Consider the following 25,054-nt stretch of genomic DNA (forward strand, 5'->3'; position numbering starts at 1 on the left):
TCAGCTTCCTAATGACGTTGCAACAGTTGTGAGTCTTGAAGCGAACATTCATTCACCATCACCTGTTTGCCGTGTATTCATAGTTTTTCAATAACAGAGAGAAGGTACAGTTGTAGTTTTTTGTCAATTACCTCTCAGTAATGTTTTTTCAAGTGCCTAATGATTTTTTCAAATGGATCATAGTCAGAGACAGGATTCACTGTAGTGTGAGAACCCCAGTTGTCATTTTGAATCTCGAAAGGAACAGAAATTAACACATCGTTGAACAAAGTTAAAATGATTCATACAACTATAGCCTTTTGGATCAGATGAAATTTTCTTTACAAAAGCAAGAACTATATTATCGTTTTGCTTTAAATCATTACTAAATTGTTCCAATATTTCACTATATGTCCGTCCTCTTGCTAAATGCCAAAGCATAAACACACAATATTGACCGCAAGCAGTACTAAATGATTGCTGAAGCTGCTTATCTTGAAAGCAGTATAATTCACTATTTCTCTTTAAAAACTTTACAAAATCACGAGGAAAAATTTCATTTTCCGGGGGTAATCCATAACTGTCAAAAAATATGGACTTCTTATCATCGCATAGTAAAATTAATATCCAATGTTTGCCACTCTGATTGGATTTGTCTGTATTGACGATGTACGCAGCGGGTCTCTGAGTGACTCTGGTTGACGGAAGCAAATCACACGGATACACCCCAGAAAATATGCATTCTGTATAGAGATCGGCCTTCATCATGTTTGTGAGTTGTAGGGAATCCATCAGTAAAAATCATACAACACTTCACGACGATTATTAATCTCTAGAATAGTTGAGTTCAGGGCATACACTATCATATTTACGGTGTGTGGCGTAGGTAGAGCAAAGCGTATTTCAGCCCGCAGGTTGCCCGTTTTGATGAGTGAGAAGTGACTTCCAGGTTCTTGATCGGCTGATAAATCAAAAGCAAAGAACGTGAAGCCGTCCATAAATTCTTCTCGATCGATCGACAGAGCGCAGTCCGCTTTATATTTCCCTGAAATTTGCGCTAAAGACATATATTCTCTGACGGCTAGATCAATATTAAAATTGGGTTGGAAGGGTTGAGATGGTATTTGATGCCCCTCTAAATATAAAGAGGCGTGGTTAATGTTGTAATGCGGAAAGTACAATGGATTTTTATTATACGCACCGCTAAATGCTTCGTTATCTACAAATCCCAATATAACAGTTTTCGGTATGACGCCTAAGTATAAATTTTCATGGTTTGAGATGCGAGTACCTGTAGGAATACTGTACACTTTCATGCAGGCCCTATCAATAGCGTATTTTGCTGTTGCATTTAGCAACGCCTGACTATGGCCTATCCGGACAGCCGGTGAAACTTGTACTCTCTTTACATAGAGACAAGCATGCATGATTTGTACTTTAAGCGGATCAACTTCAGCAGACATCAAACAGAAAGAATCCTTGTTTCTCGTCAACTTGATCTTAAGGTCAAGACCATTCAATATAAGTTTCGGTTGATTAAATATATCACCAAAAATTGGTCCCAACAGATCCACAGGTTTTGAGTGCATAACTGCTAGAGCTCTCTTGTTGAATCCCACATTTGCACCATCCAGGATTCGGACATTGTGTTGTCCCGCAGTGTCTTTATAAAATAATCCCGATGTAAACTGAGAAGCCAAAGTCTGTGCGCTGTAATTCAATAATGTTTCAATGTAGGCTCTATAGCTGTAAAGATTGTCTGATTGAGAGATGAGGCGATCTCCCAAAGTAATATCAACCTGATTAAATAATGTAGCGATCGGGTAATTTATCATAGCTACACGAGCTCCATCGGCTATATTCGAATTATCTTGTTTTACGACCCGGCAATTTATGTAGAGTAGGGTATTGTTCAAATCATAATAATATTCTCCGCTTCCTGATATGAAAAATTCTAGCGGGGCATTGTCCGCCAGAGCCGCAATAGGTTGCACTTCTACAAAAAGCGATTTCTCGATACTTGTTTGCGTAGGGGGAATGTCAAAAATATCCAGTTCCGATTTTGTGCACTCTACAGAAGCATCGTGTACGAAAGCCATGATAATTGCTTAGAAGATGTCTTCAACAGAGCGCCTTATTCTTTTCTGACGGTTACGTCTTGCGGGAGTAATTTTATTCATAAGAAAAGGAAGAGTACGCCTTTTTCTCTTTTTCTGTTTTTTAGCGACATAAACAAGGCCAGATCCTTCCTGAGGAGGCGTGTTTAATCTATTCATGACGGTTGTAGAGAGGGAGGTAACGGCATCTTTAGCGATATTTTTGACTGCTGTTTTTACATGCGGTTTTACTATTTCTAATCCTTTTCGGAAGAGGGGCATGGCTTTTCGAAACAGACCCCTAAAAATCCCAGCCAGACCAGCTCCATACATGTACTCATCACCGCGAAATCCCTCTAAGCCGTTGCCCGTCTGAGCTATGTAATAGCGGATATAAATGCTTGGATCGCCGTAAACCCTATGAGACACCATTTTATCGTGTCAATCACGTCGCTGCCTAAAGTGTAATCGTACGATTGTTTTTCCGTACTTGAATTTAACAGGGGTACCCTGATCTGTCAAGATAGATATGGTTATAGAATCAAAGCTATGTTTGCATAGAGGTACATAATCTGGACGCGTGTACTGGAGGGTGATAATATCCGAGCTTTTACCGCTGACTTGTGCGGTTCTCAGAAGTTGAACATAACTGTCTCCAACAAGTTGGTGTTGAATTATATCTGTGTAAACAAATAATGTATAAAATCCGTCTTTTATATCGGCATACGACTTCTTTCTCTCTAACAGGCTATTATCATACGCCTCAATATACGGTTGCAATCCTAAAATATGAGCCAATTTTTGTCCTGGAGCAAACTGAATCGTAGGGGAATCCGATAGAGTCACACTTCTCTTCACTTCATCATAACGAAGTTTAAAACCATCGGCGGCTACCTTCAATGTGTCAATACGTTCATTAATGGCTCTTATGAGTTCAGAAATATTTAAATAATATCCTGCTTTTACGAAATATTCCCTCTGGATATCTCCTCGTTTTCCGATATAAAATGAGCCTTCGTTATTTTCAAAGGTAAACCAGGTATGGGGGTACTGAATTTCTGTGAGTGCTACTTCATACGTTCCTGTAAGGTATACGGGTTTTGCCAGTTTTGTAGTAAACGTAGATATCGTGTTGTCTGGAAAAATTTTAGAGGAGGCATTGCTAGGTAATGTAATATAGAATGAGCCAGAATCCATAATTACATGTCCGTCAACTGGTCTTCTTTAATCCAACTATTGAAGGATGATGGGTATCCCAACCACTTAACGAGAACCAGCGATATATTTTTGACGCGTCTTCGTCTCAAAATTTTTTCTACTTTGTAGAGTCGATTCTCATCCGCTGAAACTTTTTGTAGTTCCTCCTTATAAAATGTTCCCTCCACAGGGTCTCCGCGCAAATCAACAATTTTGTAGAGAGGTATTTGAAATTTTGTATTAATGCCACTAATCATAAATATTTCTTCAGTGTATGTTTGTTCATATCCCTTAGCGAAAGTACGTTTATATTGAGACAAGCGTACATTATCACCAATTTTTAAAGAAGGTTTAATCGACTTATTATTCATACTAGAGCTGTAAATATTTTTCCATATTTGTAACGAATTTTTGCTCGTAACATCAACAGGTCTACAGCGAATACTCGAATGAAAAGTATGATTGTAACTATGCACCAAATCCGGTAAAATATCAATGTACCTAAACGTGTTTTGTCTTGTAAGGTAGCGAAACATCCTGGATTTTAACGTACGATTAAATCTCTCCACCACAGCGGCTTTTACTAAATTGTTCGTATAGAAATGCAAAATGTTATACGTTTTACAAATACGTTTCATAGAGGCGTTCACAAATTCTTTACCCCGATCCGTCTGTAATTTCTTCGGTATGCGTTTTTCATTTTGAAATATTCGTTCAAAAGATCTGGCTACACCTGATCCAGTCTTGTTTGATAAGGGGACGCACCATGCAAATTTTGATAGAATATCTATAATTGTCAGGATATATTTGACATTATCATTTTCCCTTGAATATTCAATTAAACTTACGAGATCCGCTTGCCACTGTTGGTCTATATTTGAAACTAAGATTTTATTTGTCTTAAATCTCTTTCTTACAGGCTTGTGCAAAATATATGAATCTTGTCTATTCAACCAATCACGCACAATCGCTTCTTTAATCGCCTGATTTCTTCTTGTTTCTCTATATAATTTGTCAATTCCACCAAAGGAACCAGCAGCTTTAGGTGTGAAATACTGCTTATTCAATATTTTTTCAAGGTTTCTAGAATCCATGATGAGGAATTTGACGTTTGATGTCTTTATCAGAATGGCCTCTGTATGAAATGATATTAAATGGAAACTTTAATACCAACTATATTATGCTTGAAAAGTAATTTCATTTAAAAGACAACAGCTGAGGCGTCTAAATATAAAGATATCATGATTGGCTGTTACCCTGTGGAGTGACGCCCCTGACTGTTTTTGGTGGGTGTGATTTTCTGAGCTGAAGCCCTTTAAATAGAGTGCAAAGGCCCATTCATAGCAGTGCAGATTTACCAAGAAAGTATTTTTCCAGTTCTACTGAACATCGCTTCATCTCTTTAAACAGTAAGTTTACTTTTTTAATTCCCATTTCTTGTGTAGTGATAAACTGTAGCCTTCCATATTTCAATTATCTAGTCTGTATGATATGAGACTGAATATATACCATAAAGTAAATCTCATTGCTTCATATATCAAGGACCTATTGCGTTATAATACAGGTAATATATATCTTTGTACTGTGTTAGTAGAGATAAAATTTGTTTAAAAGAACTGAGGCCTTCAGTTCTTTTAAACAAATTTTACTGCATTATAGTTATCTTGTTATCTTATATGCTTTGCTAGTCAATTATAGTGGTGAATACTAGTTCTGTCCTATGTTTAATACATGAGTAATATATGGTTATTGAATAGTTCATCCAAGGCTTAGATAGTTATTTATTTTATTATTATAACTTATTTAAATATTTAATATACTGTTTATTATAAGTTATTTACCTTTGTAATATTGAATAGATAAGTAATTTTATATTTAATACATGCGTAATAAATATTGCTGATGAATAGGGCAATCATTGCTTAGATATAGTTAATCATTTTTATTATTATAACTTATTCAGATATTTAATATAGACCCTTTGTAATATTATATTTTGTCGTATATTACTTTCATAGCGCATATATATATATATATATATATACATATATATTAATGTGTTACATTTTATTTCAGATGGAAAACCACAATTCCGGAGATCATTTCGATACCTTTCTTACGAATTCCCAATTAGGTATTATATTGAATATATTGAAAGGAGGGTCATCTCACTCTGATTAAGTTCATATTTTGTATATTAATTATCATATTTTGTATATTAATTATATATTCTTTCATTCTTTCTTATTTAAGAAGAGTGTATGAGTCCAGGATTTAACAACATTTTTAGTACTCTGAATTATGGACCCAGTGAAGATGTAATTGATGAGTCAAATGTTCCAGGTTTTCATCAATCGGTCACAGGTAATTATGTATATTATCAGCAGCTTTATTACTATTTGTATAATAACTGATTAAATATGTGCTTCTAGACCTGATGCTAAGTAAAATTTCTCATTCAGATACTGAAATGATGCGGTCAGTTTTTATGATGGAAAACAATCAAGACTTTGAAACAGCTGAAAATCGGGACTCGGATATCGAACTCGTAGAAGTGCACTGTAGTTCTGTACTGCCCCTGTATGCAACAGCTGAAAATCGGGATTCGGCTATCGAACTCGTAGAAGTGCCCTGTAGTCCTGTACTTCCCCCGGCTCCTAACGCTCCAAAAAAATCCGGAAAATCAATAAGAAGGGACCTCAAGAATAGAAAAGGTAATTTACGATTATCAGGTCCGTGAAGAAAAGCTTTTCTGTTGTGTTAAAAGCATTTCTGATGGGTCTAATAGTTATGTTTTATTTACAGATGTTCAACTAGTGGCCAAAAAACTTGAATTTGCAAAAGAGAATATTCCCATCCCGTCGACATCGTTCAATGAGAAGACTACTAATCCAGGGCCTGTAGAAGTACAATATGCAACTCATGCTTGTAAGTATATATTTATTCCATTCTATACTGCCTTTATACATACAATGTCGCAATGAAAATTGCTTAACTGGCACCTGTAACTTTTCCTATGTTGATCCTATGTTGTTTTCTATGTTACTCTAACTTCACGATGAACTGACGCTAGTATCTTTTCTTTCAGCAACGTCGTCTCTGCAGAGGTGTAATTATGACTCGCCGCAGATAACTCCGCAAAGAGCTAATGTGATCGTGAGAACAACGCCTCTTTCACGAACAAAGCCTCTTTCACCAAGCAATATTGTGAATCGTGAAGATACGACTGCGTCCATCAAGTATCCCAGGAATTCAGTACCGAAGAAACGTGAGGCTAGAGCTACATCCCCCAAGCAACCCGGGAATTTAATTCCAAAGGCTATAAATATGAACACTATACGGGTGCAGCACACTGAGCAACCATCAGTTAATACTTCTGAAGGTTCGTCTAGTGATTTTGGTATTGTAATGCCTCTAAAAAAACGTTCTGATTCAAAACGGAGAGTAAGCAAAAAGCAGAGAGTTGACTCTACATCAGCTTACACAGTGAGACCTGTGTGGGCTGATGAACAGGACATCATGCTTACTGCTATGTCTGGACAGTATGTCCAATGCAAACTTTACCAGAACAAACTAAAATATTTTTGTGATACCTATGAAAGATTCATGAATGCATATCCAACATCTGACATTATCGCAGAACTATCTGAATTCAAAAGAGAGCATGCTATTGTATTATCACAACCTAATAAAAAGGAATCACTGTGACTATGCATGGTTGGTTACGGGATGCAGAAATTACCAAAAAAAGGGACGAAATTATTTAAAATGGGTCCACAGAGGGCATACAGATCGAGAATACTTAAACGGGCTCTAAAGCTGTTGATTAGATCTAAACGATCGCTAGCAGCTAGAAAACGACGACAGGCAGCTCACAGATCTATATCTACACAAAACCCACAGATGCTGATACATGCACAGAGTCCTTCACGTAACCAAGATAACCCTGGAGGTGTTAACCCCACTGTGTCTCCAAATGCTCAAAGCAGAGAGCCTCTGGAAACACATGCTGAAAGGGCACATAATGCAGCACCTGTTGGTAATGTTGATAATGATAATGTAGTGAATGCAGATCAAGCAGTATTTTTACAGCATTTTTTTCATCAACAAAGAGATGTCCGCAATTTCAATGCCCGCTTGCACATTGATCATTTTAGATTTGTAAATTTAGACCGCATCCAATCATTTGTAGAGGCCATAAATGTCGTACATGACACTATTCAGTCATTACTGGACAGAATCATCAGGGACATTGATCCTGGGGACTTTGTTCAATTAAGACTTGAAGGTGGGGCCACATTAGATCCCATTTTCACTACAAAACAATCAAGGGATGATTTCAGTTCTGTATCATTTTTAAATTCTGTTGCTCGCACATTGCAAAGTAATGCTGAATGCCTAGCATCCAATTCACTCAAATTAGTCGTAACAATAATTAAAAACAGACGCGGTGGTGCAAAAAGACGGTTGAAATCTATAGCGAGTAGTCAAATCATTAAACAAAAGAAGCGCTGGCTGTATGACTTTAACAATTACAACACAAATCTGTGCTTCAGTGCTAGTGTGTGTGCCCTGATGGACGACACTGATGTCGGTGATTCAGTTATACTGAGTCGTGCTAAAGCCATACATGCATCCCTGGGTATTCCTGAGGAACAACTAATAAGCTTTAGTGAAATTGTGGATTTTGAGAAACTTCTGGGTGTCAACATTAAAGTACTGTACTACAGTCAGGGTGACTGGCGTTACTTTCAATCAGGTAAAACATCTGGTACTAAAAACATTTTCATATTGCACCATGATAATCACTACTACGGTATCAAAAATATGAAGGGTTTTATCGGTGAGGATTACTTTTGTGAAAGATGCAATTCGGTGTTTCATCACAAATTTAATCATTCGTGTCAATATTTTTGTAAAGCTTGTCAAAGAGAGAGCTGTGTGGAGAGCAGTGATGAGCAGTACCCACCTCGTTGCCCTATATGTCGGGTTTTTTGTCGCTCGAGCGAGTGCTTAGATCATCACACACATTTAGCTACAGATAACCCAACATTCTGCAGACTTAAAACATTTTGTGATAAATGTCATCATTTTGTGTTCAAAGATAGCGAGTCCGAGCATAAATGTAAAGGCATGTGTTGTCCTGTTTGTCGCATACGTCTAAATGAATTTGATGACCATCTTTGTTACATGCGGAGGTATGTACCAAAGGAGGAAACAGAACAATATATATTTTATGACTTTGAATGTATGCAAGAGACAGGTACGCACATACCAAATTACATTTACGCAACAACATTGCATGGCAGGCCTTCCTGGGAGTTTGAAGGTAAATCGTGTACTCATGACTTTGTACTGTTCTTTACAAGCGGTAAATTTTCAGGTCATACATTTATAGCCCACAATGCCGGCAGATACGATGCTTACTTTATTGTTAAAGAATTGATTTCTGAAAAACTCTGCGTAAAACTGATATCCCGAGGTGGACGCCTCTTGTGTGTAACGCTGCCTGATTTGGATATACGATTTATAGACTCTCTAAATTTCATACCCATGAAACTTAGTAAGCTACCACAGGCTATGGGTTTTTCAGGTTCAAAAGGGCATTTTCCCCACTTTTTTAACACTGAAGAAAATCAAAACTATGTGGGGCCCCTACCCGCTGTAAAATATTATGGGGTAGAGTACATGTCGCCTAGTGAGAAAGGGGAATTTATGGAGTGGTATGAGACCGAGGTAAATACAACTTTTGACTTTAAGTCTGAACTAAAAGCTTATTGCAAGCAAGATGTTGAGATTCTGAGGCGCTCTTGTGAACTCTATAGAGAGCGTGTTATGGAGATGACGCAGAAAAATATTCAAATATACTGTAAACAGGAAAAGAAAAAGATTGAAGTGACCAGATGCATTGATCCTTTTCAACTCGTGACCCTGGCCTCTGTATGTATGGCAATGTACAGGTTTAAATTTCTTCCAAAAAACACAATAGCCATTTTACCTGGGGATAATTATCACAAGACAAAAAAACGTTTCTCGTCCCCCGCTATACAGTGGCTCATGTATGTAGCACACACAGAGAACATAACCATTCAGCATGCTTTGAGAGGCGGTGAAAAACAAGTCGGAAAATATTTCTTAGATGGTTACGCCTATGTTAACAACAGTCACATAGCGTTTGAATTTCAGGGCTGCTTTTACCATGGATGTCCTGTATGTTATAATGAAAATGACTCAAATAAGGTCACAAACACATCCTATGGTCAATTATATTACGCCTTTTTAGCTAAAAAACGTTACTTGCAGTATTGCGGCTACACAGTGAGAGTTCTGTGGGAACATGATTGGAAAGAAATGGTTGAAAAAGATTCTAATCTTCAAACATTTCTTGACCAAATGGAATTCCCCAAACCCTTAGATCCCCGCGATGCCCTTTATGGGGGCCGTACTAATGCCATTAAACTTTATCACCAACGGGAATCTGGAGAGATGCTACATTACTATGATTTCACCAGTCTGTATCCCTTTGTAAACAAAACTAAAACATATCCTGTTGGTCATCCTCATATTATCTATGAGAACTTTGGATTTATTAAAAATTACTTTGGTCTTGTCAAAGTCAAGGTCTACCCTCCAAGGGATTTATTTTTTCCAGTTCTTCCGGTAAAACTCAACAAAAAATTAATGTTTCCCCTTTGCTATACATGCGCTGTCAATTCACAAACTGAGGACTGTACACACAGTGATGAGGATCGCTCTCTGACAGGAACTTGGTGCACAATAGAGGTTGAGATGGCAATAGAAAAAGGATATAGGATTGCACACATCTATGAAATTTGGGATTTTACTAATACCAGTGATACTCTGTTTGCGCCGTACATTAAATTACACCTTAGGGATAAGCAGGAGGCTTCCGGTTATCCCAGCTGGTGCACTGATGATAACAAGAAACAACAGTACATTGACACCTTTCTTGAAAAAGAAGGTGTACAATTACGATCTGAAAATATAGGAATGAACTCTGCAAAGAGACAGATCTCCAAGCTTTTCTTAAATTCTTTATGGGGAAAGTTTGCACAGAGATCTAATTTATCATGTACCAGCATTATCAGCGATGCTGAAGCCTTGTTTCATCATGTTTTTTTACCGTACTATGACATTTCAATGTTGCATTTTATTGATGATGAGACAACCACAATTGACTGGAAATATACAGAGGGACATCACACTGTCAACAAAAACACAAACATTTTTATAGCGTGTTTTACAACGGCGTATGCCAGACTAGAGCTATACTCTGTTCTGGATAAATTGCAGGAAAGGTGCCTATACCATGACACAGATTCTGTTATTTTTGTGCAGAAAGATGGTGAGTGGAGTCCTCCTTTAGGGGATTACCTGGGGGAATTGACCAGTGAGATACCTGATGATACGTACATCACTGAATTTGTATCTGCAGGTCCAAAAACTTACGGATACAAACTCAACACTGGTAAAACTGTCTTAAAAGTGAAGGGTATAACGTTAAATGTTGGTAACAACCAATCTATTAATTTCAACAGTCTAAAAGATCTAGTTCTGGACTACCCGCGTAATTCTGATTCTGAAACACAGAAACGAATTATCGTTGAACAGCCAGGAATTGTGAAAAATAAAAAGTACTGGGACATTGAGACAAGACCATTACGCAAAACACAAAGGTGTGTTTACACAAAACGACGCCTATTTGATGATTTTACTACCGTACCATTTGGCTATTAGTTGTGACTTGTGATGGATACCCGTCTGCAACACCCATTCTCCTGCATTCTAGCAGGTCCATCTAATTCTGGAAAAAGTTATTTTGTAAAACAACTGTTATATAATATTGACACTCATTTTTCTCATAAGCCTGATAATATTGTTTGGTTTTATTCGTGCTGGCAAAAACTATATGACGAAATCTCTCTTTCTTTTCCAATCATCAGATTTGTGGAGGGTCTGCCTCATACATTTGTAGATGATGAATTATTCCCTCCCGAAAAGGTAAATTTGACTATTGTTGATGATCTCATGGAGAGCGCGAGTGATAATAGTGAAGTAGAAAAAGCTTTTACCAAGTATGTACACCACAGAAATCTCAGCATTTTCTACCTGGTACAAAACATATTTTGTCAAGGTAAGAAAAGTCGGACGATAAATTTAAACACAAAGTACATGGTACTTTTTAATAATCCTCGGGATAAATTACAAATTGTTACGTTAGCGCGACAGATGTATCCAGGAAAAACACGTTTTTTCTTAGAAGCTTTTGAGGATGCAACGCGGGTACCTTATGGTTATTTGATGCTAGACTTAAGAGCCGATACCCCTGAGGATCTTCGCTTGAGGACGGGCCTGTTTCCACCAGCTTTACCCGCTGTGTATGTTCAAAAGAAAAATACTTCTAAAAAGTGAAATTTGCGCAAAATCAGACATTCTACGCTGTGGACATAGTGTTGTAAAGATGTCTGAGAGAATCCGACGTAACTGGGATCTCTTAAAAACCCTCGTGAAGGCCCCTCCTTCTGTCAGAAAATCTATTTTGTGCAATGCGAGTCATGATTTAATTACAGCCATAGGGGAAATTGCATTAAACATCTTAAAAGGCCGTATTCCTCTGAAAGAACGCCAAAAAAATATACTAAAAAAATGGCGTAAAGCTATAAGAGCCATGAGTAATAAGTCCCACAGCATAAAGAAAAAGAAACGTATACTAAATCAGACCGGTGGGTTTATAGGTCCTCTTTTAGGCTTTGCGATTCCGATAATAACAAGTCTTCTCGCCGGTAAATAATGGAACATACTGAGAAAATGTATCTTGTTCCTAAGCAGGAACTAATTAAACTACGAGCCCCTATTACAGACAACATACGACAGAGTGTAATCCATCGTCTCGATGCTGAAATTAGTGAAATTTTACAAAGACGTGACATACCGGACGACATCAAAATTAAAAAATATAGTGATGTACTACAGAGATACTTGGTTCATGCTAAACACGATGCAAAGGAATTATCAACTTTAAAGTTTATTAACGCTCCTGAGATTGATCATCAACAATTGTCGAATTCAGAACCTGATAATAATACAACCGTTAATGAAATTGTAAGTCATGTAAATCCGCGCTATAAAAAGAACGCAGAATTTTTACTAAACAGACTGTTGCAGAACAAAAATATTACATCGTGGAATGATAAAAGTGAATTTATATTCAAAGGAAGTGTAATTCCAGGCTCTAACATGATGGATTTGGTACGTAACACAACTCAGAGCCACGCCCTGACCAACAGGAATTTACCTCGGGGCTGGGATACATTTATGCAGGCCATGGCTGAGTTAAATATGCCCTCCACTGTTGTGGGTAATTCCACTACCAGAGAACAGTTAGATCGATTAAAAATACCATTGAATGAATCTGATGGTACATCTAAATCTCGAACTCTATTCACACCGCGACGTGTGAACCATCCTTTACACTCCTCTCCAATAGGTATTGCTCAAGGCCCTTTAAGGATTAAAAAAAGAGTATCACCGATTCTACAATCCACGTGGCTCACTATGTAACGACAACTTTGATTTGTGTATTGCGGATGTGCAATTGTATTGATTTTTGATATTGTTCACATGATAATTGATTTGATATTTGCTGTGTATTGTGGATTTGGTTCAATAAACATTATACTATTATATGAAATAAAATGACTTCTCTCATTTAATATCGTGGGTACTCGTATCAATAAGACCGACTTCTCTCATTTAATATCATGGGTAATCGTATCAATAAGACTCATGGGGAACATTATACTATATATAATTCTACTGACAATATCATGGGGAACATTCTACTATTATAGGAATAAAGTTTCTTTTAATGGGTAAGCGTGTCAGTAAGACAATTTGATATCAATAATACACTCTGAATATCAATTTGATTAACGGAAAATTACAGTATCAAAATACCTATATAAAAGAGAACAATTATTGGACAGATAAATAATAGGACAGGATTAAGGGGAAACATAACAACCTAACAAATAAATATCAGATGATAGCCATTTGATATCAAAAGGATATCAGATGATAGCCATTTGATATCAAAAGGATATATCAAAAGGATATCAGATGATATTTATTTGATATCAAAAGGATATCAAATGATAGCCATTTGATATCAAAAGGATATAAAATGATAGCCATTTGATTAAGGGGGGCGTGTTTAATACACTTTGATAGGGGCGGGGCAACTGTCAGATTTCTTTTGATGACTTGTCCCCCACCCCTACTACTTTCATAGAAGTTCAGAAGCGTGGGAAAAAGACAGAACCCGCATGCGCAGGAAGCAAGTGCAGAAACCAGGGGGTGAACTAAGTTCAATACCGTGGGAAAAACCACACGGCGCCTGCGCTAACAGAAGGACACAGAGCAAGTGTAACATTGAAACTAAGTGTATAGAGAAAATGGAGGTGGCCCGAGAGCCGATCAGTGCAAACACTTATATCAGACACACGGAGACATAAAACATTAGATGTGTCACCAACATCATGAAGTGAAATAGGAACATGAATTCCAATAGTATACATTGAATAAAACTGCCGAAAAATAAGAGACGAGAACGGAAGGAAAGCCGTGAAAGTAGAGTGCAAAGGTGCAGTGATACATATTGAGCTATTAATATCACACCAATAAATTTATATTAATGCCGCTACCGCAAAAAATTGGCAGACAAATGTAAAGAATAAATATGTGCAGGGTTGACAATTAGAAGAACAAAGACACAAATGTCAATCGTGTTCGGACACGATATAAGATAGATATCAAAAATTAATATTTAAAAGCCACAGGGGGGAGTCCAAAATGGCCGCCGATGCAGGAGGACGTATCTGACAGAGCTCTGAGACATCCAGAGACATCTGAGCCCCTGCCTGACTTAGATCCATCTGAAGCCTCCATATACCGTCCCTGAGAGCCAGCGGACCCCAGGAGACGAGTATTGTGGGACAGGACCCTACCTGAATCCCAGCAGACATCATTCTCCAGGGAGGCCTGGGACCACGCTGCAGACGCTGAGACCAGGAGCGCAGTGAAAACCGCCCAGAGGAAGGAGAGCCGACGGGTGAAGAGGGAGCAGAGGCTTGAAAATCCGGGAAGAACACAAGGGAGGAAGGGATACCCAGAAGTCCCAAAGCGGAGGAGAAGCAGACACTTACCCGGCCTGGAGGAGGGAGAGACGCTGAAGCAGAGTGGAGCACGAGCCGGACACAGTGAGGGGGAGCCGCCTGGTGACTGTCGGGCCTGAGAGAGAGCCGGCTGGAGGCAGGCAGTGAAGTGACAGGCGACCGGCAAGAGAGAGGAGGCTGGTGAGTGGAAATCCCCCGTGCATAGGGGCGACAACCAGCCGGGTAACTGGCTGGTCCTAGGATGCATACACCCCCTGGCTCTAAAGCCAGTACCACGCACTAGAGCACCATTATTCATTAGGGCTGTAAATTAACCCTCACCCCCGCAGCACGAGTCGCATTGCTCTGATAAGAAACACAGGGGCTGGTTTCCCTGGAGGGGGGGAGAAGAGGGAAAGCTAAGACCTCCAGAGACGAAAGTAAGCCATGAGATCTGATAACATCCGGTGCCCTTATAACATCTGAAGAGTTAACCCTTGACTCAAGTCTGATCCTGTGGCAGTACAGGGGGAGGGGTGCTACGGTTTCCTCTTCCACGATATAAGTTAAGAAGGGAGAAGGAAGAAAATTCGGGGTAGTGCTGTAGAACTGTCTTTTCAGAGCCTGCCTTTTCTCTATATAGAGATAAGAAATCTGTGGAGAGAAAAGCGCATATAGGGTCTTACCCCAGTATATAAGGGGTGGGAGGAGGGTGAAACTACTCACCAGATGTCGTTGTGAGAGTCACAACAACTGTATTCGCATGTAGAATCTGATCCAAGGCTGCAGCCACCCAATTGGCAGATAACAGAGAGCAAAAGAGAAGGGTGTTTGATACTGCGCCAAAGGATCACAGGAACAGATGTTTAGATTAATGCATCTTTATTTCATCCAGGTCTACGCGTTTCCGGAGCCACTGCCCCCTTCCTCAGGACCGTCAGGAAAGACAAAACATCAAATCCCTTGATTTGATGTTTTGTCTTTCCTGACGGTCCTGAGGAAGGGGGCAGTGGCTCCGGAAACGCGTAGACCTGGATGAAATAAAGATGCATTAATCTAAACATCTGTTCCTGTGATCCTTTGGCGCAGTATCAAACACCCTTCTCTTTTGCTCTCTGTTTTCTCTATATAGAAAAATCCCTCACTTTCTGCACTGTACTCTGCTGCCATCTTGTGGACATTAGAATAATAACTTGCTGCAAAGAGATTTTCACTGAACGGAGCCATGAAAGAGATGTGCACCCCTGTATAATGTCTGAGTAGAGGGGGGCTTGTCTTACCGCCCAGATAGAGGACATAAGTGAACAACTATAACTTTAACGGTCTTATATCAATAAACAATATTGAAAGGTGACATAATATATTGTGCAGACCAGGTGACGATCTGGCTGGGGTGAGGAGGAGAAGAGGTCCAAGCTGGTCATATAGACTGAAAGGGGGGCAGTCGTTTGTGACCCCTCTAGACAAGTTTCTTACTAAAAGAGACCGTGCAGTGAGTGACCCCATGCCACCAAAGTCACGACAACAATCACCCCATAAAAGCAATCAAGCGAAAAATAAAACTACGCAGTCGGGTTCCGTGGATATGGACCTAGACTCTACGCCTTCGATGTCTGCTTTGATGTCTCAACAGGAAGACGGAGGAGGGTCACGCGACTCCCCATCAGAATCTGAGCCGGGAGATATGGAACACCATTTTGACCACAGAAAATTAAAAAAGTATCTGGATCTCCTTCCTACCAAGGAAGACTTCAGATCCCTGATCTCGGAAGTAAAAGAAACCTGTAAGTCAGAGATTAACTCAATCCGCCAAGATGTTGGGCTATTAGCAGATAGAGTGGACTCGGTGGAAAAGGATCACGATACCACTAGACAGTACATCATCAAATTACAAAAGAACGTGACCTCTTATGCTCGGGCTCTGAGTGAAACTAACAAACACCCGGAGGACCTAGACAATAGGGGGCGCCGTAATAATATCCGAGTGAGAGGCGTCCCTGAGGCTACAGGTAGTGAAGACGTCCACGCCATACTTGAAACCATATTCAACACTGTACTGGAGCGCCCTACAACTCAAAGGATAAAATTGGACAGAGCACATAGAGCATTACGCCCCAGGGGGCCTCAAAATTACTCTCGTGACATTATTTGCTGTGTCCATGACTTCCAACTAAAAGAGTCTATCATGGCCAAAGCCCGCACTTCGGAGGGAATTGAAAATAAAGGGACTCGGATCCAATTATTCCCTGATCTATCTTGGATCACCTTACAGAAAAGGAGACATCTGCAACCACTACTTGCATCCCTAAAAGATAAGGGCATCCGATACCGCTGGGGGTTCCCGTTTGCCCTCATAGCCTCAAAAGATGGTCGTTCGGCTGTGCTACGCTCTACTCAGGACCTCCCAGCCTTCTGCACTGATCTGGGAATCCCTTCGCCTTCCCTGGTGGACTGGGAATTGGAGATGCCATCCAATCCACCCCGTCCGATCTGGCAACAAGTGGACTCTAAGGGGGGTTCTCCCTCATCACGGCCTAAGGCACGACCGGCTCCGACCTGAGACGACAATTTTATTTTTTCTTTCTTCTAGGAACAGGAGCCCTGAGTTTGAGTCTCTGGTTTCAGGCTGTAGTCCCCCCCTTGGGGGGTGGCTTCATGCCTTCCCCGATTTATTATAAGGACTTTGGTTGGTCTTTTCTTTCATAACTAGTTGTTCACTTTCTTTTTTCTTTTCTGATATTGATATATCTGGTTACGATTCCTCATATCATTTGCATTGGTTTGCTACTAGGGTGGTGAGATCCGAGTGCTCCCCTCTCTTAGATGTTTAGAATCTAGCTTTAGACACTGACTGTGATAGCAGTGTGTCCATAGCCACAAACTCCCTTTAAGGGTTAGAATTACCCTGGTTCCTCCTACGGAAGAGTGGGTATAGGAGGTTAGGGTTTAGATATTGGTAAAGTTTTAAATTATGCCAATTTTTTCTTCTTTGACCCTGACCGGGGAGGACGGAGGCGGAGGTGAAGGCTTTTGCCTGCGGCTTCACTCCTCACCGGTAACATTTATGACATGTAAATGTTATGCTTTATATGTTATGTGTTTTGTCATTGTCGTTTACCATTCCTTATGTGTTTACCCTGATTGTGGTGAGGGAATCTTTAGTACCCCATTGAGAGCCATCCATCATGGGCCGTCAGGCAAGTTTGAGATGGGCAATACCCGGTTAGCCTTTGTATGTAATGCTAATTTTGCTTTATACTACTATAACTTAAAATATGGTTAAAATTTTAACACTAAATGTTAAGGGTTTAAACTCAAACATTAAGAGGCGAATGGCATTAGGTGAGATGCGGACCCAGCGAGCTGATGTGGTTTTCTTGCAGGAAACGCACTTGAATCTCAACGGGAACTGCAATTTCGCCAAACACCTTTACCCTACGATTTTTTTAGCCTCTCAGGAAAGGAAAAAAGCCGGTGTGGCGATCTTGATATCAAGGACCTGTCCCATTCAAGTTACTACCTCCCTGGCAGACCCACAGGGTAGATACCTTATCCTACAAGGGACATATAAGGAAGTTCCAATCCTTTTGTGTAACATTTATGCCCCTAACACCTCCCAGATCCTTTTTTTGAACCGGGTATTCCTCAAATTAACACGCCTTCCCCCTTCAGTGTGGATAGTGGGTGGAGATTTTAACACTATTTTCTCTGACTCTTTAGACAGGTTGACCATTAACAATCAATTGTCGAGCCCGTCTCAACGTAAATTGACAGCTGCCTTTCGAAGACTGATCCGCAGGTTTGCCTTATTTGATTTGTGGCGAGTTAAACATCCCTCAGAAAAAACCTTTACCTTCTACTCTCCCCCTCATGGTACACACACCAGGATTGATTTCTTCTTTGGCAACATTCAGGCCCTTAGATGGACGAGCAAAGTGGATATTGGTGCAATAACGTGGTCAGACCACGCGCCAATGACTCTCACCCTAGATCAGACAACCCAACGTACAAGAGTCTGCCACTGGAGGCTCAATGAGTCCCTCCTCAAGAGAACTTCCTACAGAGACAAACTGGAAGCAGGATTGATGGAATACTTTGAGAACAATGAGGGGTCAGTGCCCAATTTTTCTACTATCTGGGAAGCCCATAAGGCCGTCTTTAGTGGGCAATGCATAGCTTTAAGCTCCCGCATCAAAAAAGATAGACTATATCAGAGAGATCAGCTCCTTAAAAGTCTCAGAGACTTAGAAAATAGGATGACCCTTAACCCATCAATACGTACCCTTAGAGGTATAGTAAAGACTCGTGCCCAACTGAAGGACCTAGAGGTCAATATAACAGAAAAATTACTACTCTATAGCAGGCATAAATACTATGACAAAGGAAATAAATCTCACTCTCTTTTAGCCCGCCAACTTAGGGAGGAGAGGGGGAACTCATCCGTTTATGCCTTGAGAGATTCGGGAGGGAATACGTTATATGACCCCACTAAAGTTGCAAAGATTTTTCAGGATTATTTGTCAAGATTGTATTCTTTGCCCAGCACCTTTCCTACAGACCCAGGAAAACAGAGGGAGCTAATCCACTCCTTTCTTGAGCAGTGTAAGCTGCCTACCCTTACTACGACTGCCGTAAACACACTAAATAAAGAAATCACATGTGAAGAGGTAGGGGAGGTGCTTAAATTACTTCCTAATGGAAAATCACCGGGTCCAGACGGCCTGACATACTTCTACTACAAGGCATTTGCGGATCGACTTACCCCCTATTTAGTTAAATTATTTAATAGCTTCCTCACGGGCTCCCCTATACCCACAAGTATGTTACATTCATATATTACGCTTATACCCAAACCTGGGAAGGATGCTATGGAATGTGCCAACTATAGGCCCATAGCACTCCTTAATGCTGATTTGAAAATCTTCACTAAACTATTAGCTCTACGCCTTTCAGTTCTACTTCCTCACCTAATACATAAAGACCAGGTGGGTTTTGTCCCTTGTAGACAGGGAGGGGACAATACTAGGAAGATCATTGACTTAGTAGAGGTTGTTAATAAGAGAGAGAGTGAAGCACTCCTTCTTAGTTTGGATGCGGAGAAGGCGTTTGACCGTCTGGGGTGGCCATTCATGTTCGAAATATTGCATCAATTTGGAATTTCAGGTCCATTTATTACTGCCCTGAAAAGTCTATATTCACGCCCCTCGGCTTCGGTTAAGCTTCCTTATGCCACATCCCAACCCTTTCAAATACACAATGGCACTCGTCAGGGATGCCCTTTGTCCCCCCTTCTCTTTGTCATGTGTATTGAACCATTGGCGGCTGCTATTTGCAATGACCCTAATATACATGGAGTAATGGTACGAGATAAGGAGTTTAAGCTATCTCTATATGCGGATGATGTCCTATTGATCTTGTCCCAACCACATATCACCCTCCCGAATTTGCATTCCTTGTTACTACAATTTGGAAGGTTGTCAGGGTATAAGGTCAATCAGAACAAAACAGAAGCTCTGCCTCTTAATATTCCACAGATGCGGGTCTCCTCCTTACAGGGAAACTACAATTATAAATGGAAAAATATATCCTTGACATACCTTGGGATACAATTAACATCTAAGTATAAGCTTTTGTATCAGCAGAACTATCCTAGTTTATTTACTGAGATAAAAAGGCTCCTGCTCAATTGGAACAAGCTCCCATTGTCTCTGTTTGGAAGAATCTCTGCAGTCAAAATGTCTGTTCTGCCAAAGCTCCTTTACCTGTTTGAGACCCTTCCGGTGTGTGTACCATACAAAGAATTGCGCAACATTCAGTCTAGTATACTTCAATTTGTTTGAGCCCATAAGAGACATAGAATCAAGAAAACAACATTATTTGACAGTAAACTGAGAGGAGGCCTGGGGGTCCCTGATATTACTAGGTACTATTGGGCAGCACACTTATGTCACATCCCTGCATGGTCTAATCGCAGTGCCTTCTCTAGATGGATGGAAATAGAGAAGTTATGGCTAGCCCCAATACACCCTAACTCCTACCTTTGGGGCACCTCATCTAATAAGCCTGACCCACATACCCTGGGCCCTATAGCCTTCACGAAGAGGATATGGGACTGTTGTGTCAAGAAGTTTCCACTTAAATCTGAACACTCTCCATTGACTTCTTTTCTTTTTAATCCCAGAATGCTAGACGGTATGCATGGTATAACGACAAAAACATGGTTTGACAGGAAACTCTTTTGCTTTGCTGACATAGTAGACGCACACTCCAGAGTCCTTCTCCCATACGCCACCATAGCTGCTAAATTTAATCTCCCAGGCAATTCCCAATATCGGTATTTACAAGTTAGACACCTGATGCACTCCCTTTTTACCTCATTAGAAGTCTCTATCCCTACACTTTTTGAGAGATTGTGCAGAGCCGGGGCCTCTACTAAAGGCCTCATCTCTGACATATATCGTATTTTAATGGCTCCGTGCCCAGAAGACAAGCCAAATCATACATATATGAGGAAATGGGAAGATTTCCTTGGTGAGTCCATTCCCTTGTGTATGTGGAGGCGGATCTGGGATACGGCCTCTAAGACATCTTCATGCTATGTCTATAAGGAAAATCAGTATAAATTACTTATGTATTGGTATCACACCCCATCACTACTATATAAACTAAACCCAGCTATACCTGACAACTGTTGGAGGTGTGGAGCCACAGGAGGAGACATACCGCACATATTCTGGGTATGCCCCAATATCCAGTGTTTCTGGAGGTTGGTGCAATCTCTTATTTATAAAGTAACTAATCTTCGGATTCCCCTGGATCCTAAATTCTATTTATTAAATATACCACTTGCTCAGCTGGGGAAAAGAGTGAAGCGGTTACTATTACACATGACCACAGCAGCTAGATGTCTGATTGCCCGTAACTGGAGGTTGGCCCATCCACCCTCACTTACAGATCTCCAATCTCGGATCCAAGATGTGAGAAGGATGGAGTATTTATCTGCCCTGTCAAATAACACAGTAGGTCTTTTTGAGAGTGTTTGGTCACTTTGGGATACTTATTGGGCCAACAAAGAATAACAGTGAAGTACGGCCTTGATGGAAGCCTGATATGCTCACCCTCCCCAATCCATCCCCCCTCCCTTATGTTTCCCTGTCTAGTATTGTATTGTTCGTCTTGTCATATTCCCTGTTTTCAGTGTATTAGTGGATAATATGGATACTGATTTCTGGTTTACAGTTATTAACAAGTTTGTGAGACATATCCATGCATCCATGTATTTTTTTTTTGTATCTGTTTTAAAAATCTTAATAAAACATTCAGTTATAAAAGCCACAGGGGATCGATAAGGTGTAAACCTGCTGACAAACAAGATGTATATAAATACAAGAATAAATATACATATTATCGCAAGAATATAATATAATAAAAAATGCACTGGGGTATGTAGAAAATATATATTAAAAATAAAAAATAAAAAAATATATATATCTAAAAAATATTAATATAATAAAATAGGAGACCTGTCATAAAAACCATAGCTAAAAATATATATATATATACCGTATTTTTTGGACCATAAGACGCACTTTTTTTCCTCCAAATTTGGGAGGAAAGTGTGGGGTGCATCTTATGGTCTGAAGCTGCTGGGTAGGGAGCTGTGGGGAGTCAGCGCTATGCAGTGGGATCACAGAAGGCAGGGAGGGTCGCAGCTACAGGAAGCCGGCGCTGGAGAAACCACATGTGCCCGCTGCTTAAAGTAAGTGAATATTCATTAGCTGCTCCCCGCCCACCTCTCTCTGCAGACTGCGGGGGTGAGCAGCAGCAAATCGATAGTTTAATGTAAACAGCGGACACACGTGGGAGCTCCAGACGCCGGCTTCCTGCAGCTGCTGGGGAGACTGTGTGTCCGCTGTGAAGGAGGCAGGAGCAGGGGGGCCGCTGCAGCCATATCTGGCCCGGAGGAACTGCACATCACTGCAGTGTCCGGGGCCAGAGCACGGCATACCTTCACAGCACAGCCGCAGTCTCTGTGCTGAGGGCTCACATTACTTTCACTTTGCTCCTGCTGCCTCTGCACTAGAAACGAAGTCTCCCGTAGCTGACAAGGACCTACAGTGATGTAATGCAGAGGGGTGGGCCAGAGCAGCACAGAACAGCACAGTGCCCGCCTCTTCATTACATCACTGCAGGTCCTTGAGAGATGGGAGACTTTGTAATGCCAGGACCAAACTGAAGCATGATGAGCATCACATCAGTAAAAGTAAGGCAATAAATAATATAGTATAGGCATTACTTTACACCTGGATGGGGTTGGATTATATATATATATATTTACACACACACACACACACACACACACACACACACACACTATGTAACTCTATACACACACTATATAACTCTATACACACACATACACACACCCACAGTATATAACTATATATACACACACACACAATATAACTATAACTATATACACACACACACACACACTATATATAACTATATATACACACAGTATATAGCTCTATATACACACACACACACACACACACACTATAACTATATATACACACACACACCAGATTGGAGGATCACACATATAATGATGGGGAACATACATATTCCACGATGGGGGCCATATATACCTGGAAGGTACCCAGAATGGGGGATATTACCTCAGTAACACTGTCAGCAGTAAAATAATAGTGTGTCATGACCACATTCTTTTACTTTAATTTTATTTTTTTCCTATTTTTTCCTCCTCTAAAACAAGGGTGCGTATTATAGTCCGAAAAATACGGTATGCATTTTTTTAATATATTTTCATATATCACTTCATGATGTTGGTGACACATGTAATGTTTTATTTCTCCGTGTGTCTGATATAAGTGTTTGCACTGATCGGCTCTCGGGCCACCTCCATTTTCTCTATTTACTTAGTTTCAATGTTACACTTGCTCTGTGTCCTTCTGTTAGCGCAGGCGCCGTGTGGTTTTTTCCCCACGGTATTGAACTTTGTTCACCCCCTGGTTTCTGCACTTGCTCCCCGCGCATGCGGGTTCTGTCTTTTTCCCACGCTTCTGAACGTCTATGAACTCCTACACTAAGTTTGAGGTTATGAGCTACTCCTGGATGTGTGGATTCTATCTTACTTTCACGATGGGATGTCATGAGTTTTTTTGGAATATTTTCTCTCTGTTATCATACCGATACTGGGGAAATGATGGTGTCTTTTTTCTTTGAAGCACTACACGCTCTGCTGGCGGTGTGGTTTCATGCTCCTATTTCCCTGTTTTCTGATCCTATTTCGTCTCCAGCGCTGACACCTCTAGGTGAGTTCTAGGCTCATATCACGTTGTTCTGTTGTAGATTGACACTATCTGTGGATATATATATATATTTTTTTGTTTTTTCAGAGTCTCATTACCACATGTATTTTTGTTTTATGTTTTCTTACTTCACGAATTTCAACGTATGACCATTTATGATATAATGATGTCAGGGATTTCGTATCCCTTTCCCGCCCGTTTTTTTATAACAGAGGCGGTCCTTTGACGTCAGCAAATGTATATATGTGTTGTCCATTCCTGTTGCAATAGATTTGATGTTATCTTATGCCTGACGGTCCTGAGGAAGGGAGCTGAGCCTCCAGAAACGCGTAGACCTGTGCTAAATAAAGATTCATTAATCGGACTACTTGAACCAGTGATCATTTGGCGCGGCTTATGAAAACCCTTTTTCTACCACTGTTATCTGTTATCTGCCACTCGGGTTGCTGCTGCCGTGATCCAATTCATCCATGCCTTTATAGTAGTTGTGACTTTCACAACTACATCTGGTGAGTATTATTGCTCCCTGTCCTCCTCCCCATACATTATTGGGGTAAGACCCTATTGCGCTTGTTTTTCCACAGCTCTTCTTTTATTGACTCTTGTCACGTGAAACTCAAGATTGGTGTTAATTGGAGGCGGTGGTAATGGTGTCGGCTCCAGAGATGCATCAAATTTCTGTGAAAAACATTATGTATGTTAAGTGCTGGGTGTAGCTCACGCTGAACGGTCACAGTGTTAATAATGGTGATCACTTTCTATGGACAAATGAACCTATGAAACCTTCAACTTGATATTCTTAGTGACCAACCATATGTAAGCATTCCCACACAGGTCCGGACTTGACAAATTTCTTTTCTCAGCCATGCGTTAATATCAATCCCCCATAACCCTCAGGTTGTTCAGAACTCCATGCCATATTGGAGAGGGTGATGAATGTTTATTTTTTGTTTTTTATAATTCTTTATTTAGCTTGACAACGATTGATTGTACAACAGGAAATCACATTTCAAGAAAAGATTACTTACAAATTGCAAATTATCACAGAAAAAGTCACATAATTAAAAGGGGGAGTAGTGGGGGTGTATGAGAGGAGGGTGGAAGAAGCGTTGATTCACCCAGAAGTCAGCAGGGCGACGCTTTCCCCGAATTATCTTCGTGCCCCCTTATACTCGTCTGTCTGCTGAAAGTCCATCCAGTAATACTATGTGGCCCAGAACTTTTCATAGGTGTCATGGATCGAAGAAGTCAAGTCCTTCATGTGCATAAGGTC

The 25,054-nt window shown here is 40.3% G+C and overlaps 1 protein-coding gene across 3 annotated transcripts; it reads left to right on the top strand.

The window, feature by feature from the left end:
- The first annotated feature begins 6 nt into the window (after nt 1-6).
- LOC142244198 (uncharacterized) lies at nt 7-10,910 on the top strand. 3 transcript variants are annotated; one of them, XM_075316418.1, is made up of 7 exons: nt 4,604-4,681; nt 5,349-5,406; nt 5,526-5,636; nt 5,735-5,986; nt 6,078-6,200; nt 6,361-6,654; nt 10,832-10,910. In XM_075316418.1, exons 2-7 carry the CDS (start codon nt 5,349-5,351, stop codon nt 10,834-10,836), a joined length of 843 nt encoding a protein of 280 aa, XP_075172533.1. In that variant the 5' UTR covers nt 4,604-4,681; the 3' UTR covers nt 10,837-10,910. The 3 variants fall into 3 exon arrangements, with proteins under 3 accessions (XP_075172527.1, XP_075172533.1, XP_075172521.1); XM_075316406.1 differs by lacking the exon at nt 10,832-10,910 and having other exon boundaries at nt 6,361-7,120; XM_075316412.1 differs by lacking the exons at nt 4,604-4,681; nt 5,349-5,406; nt 10,832-10,910 and adding an exon at nt 7-104 and having other exon boundaries at nt 6,361-7,120.
- Nucleotides 10,911-25,054: the final 14,144 nt, after the last annotated feature.

The sequence above is a fragment of the Anomaloglossus baeobatrachus genome, chromosome 1 (assembly GCF_048569485.1).
Source record: "Anomaloglossus baeobatrachus isolate aAnoBae1 chromosome 1, aAnoBae1.hap1, whole genome shotgun sequence".
Classification (NCBI taxonomy): domain Eukaryota; kingdom Metazoa; phylum Chordata; class Amphibia; order Anura; family Aromobatidae; genus Anomaloglossus; species Anomaloglossus baeobatrachus.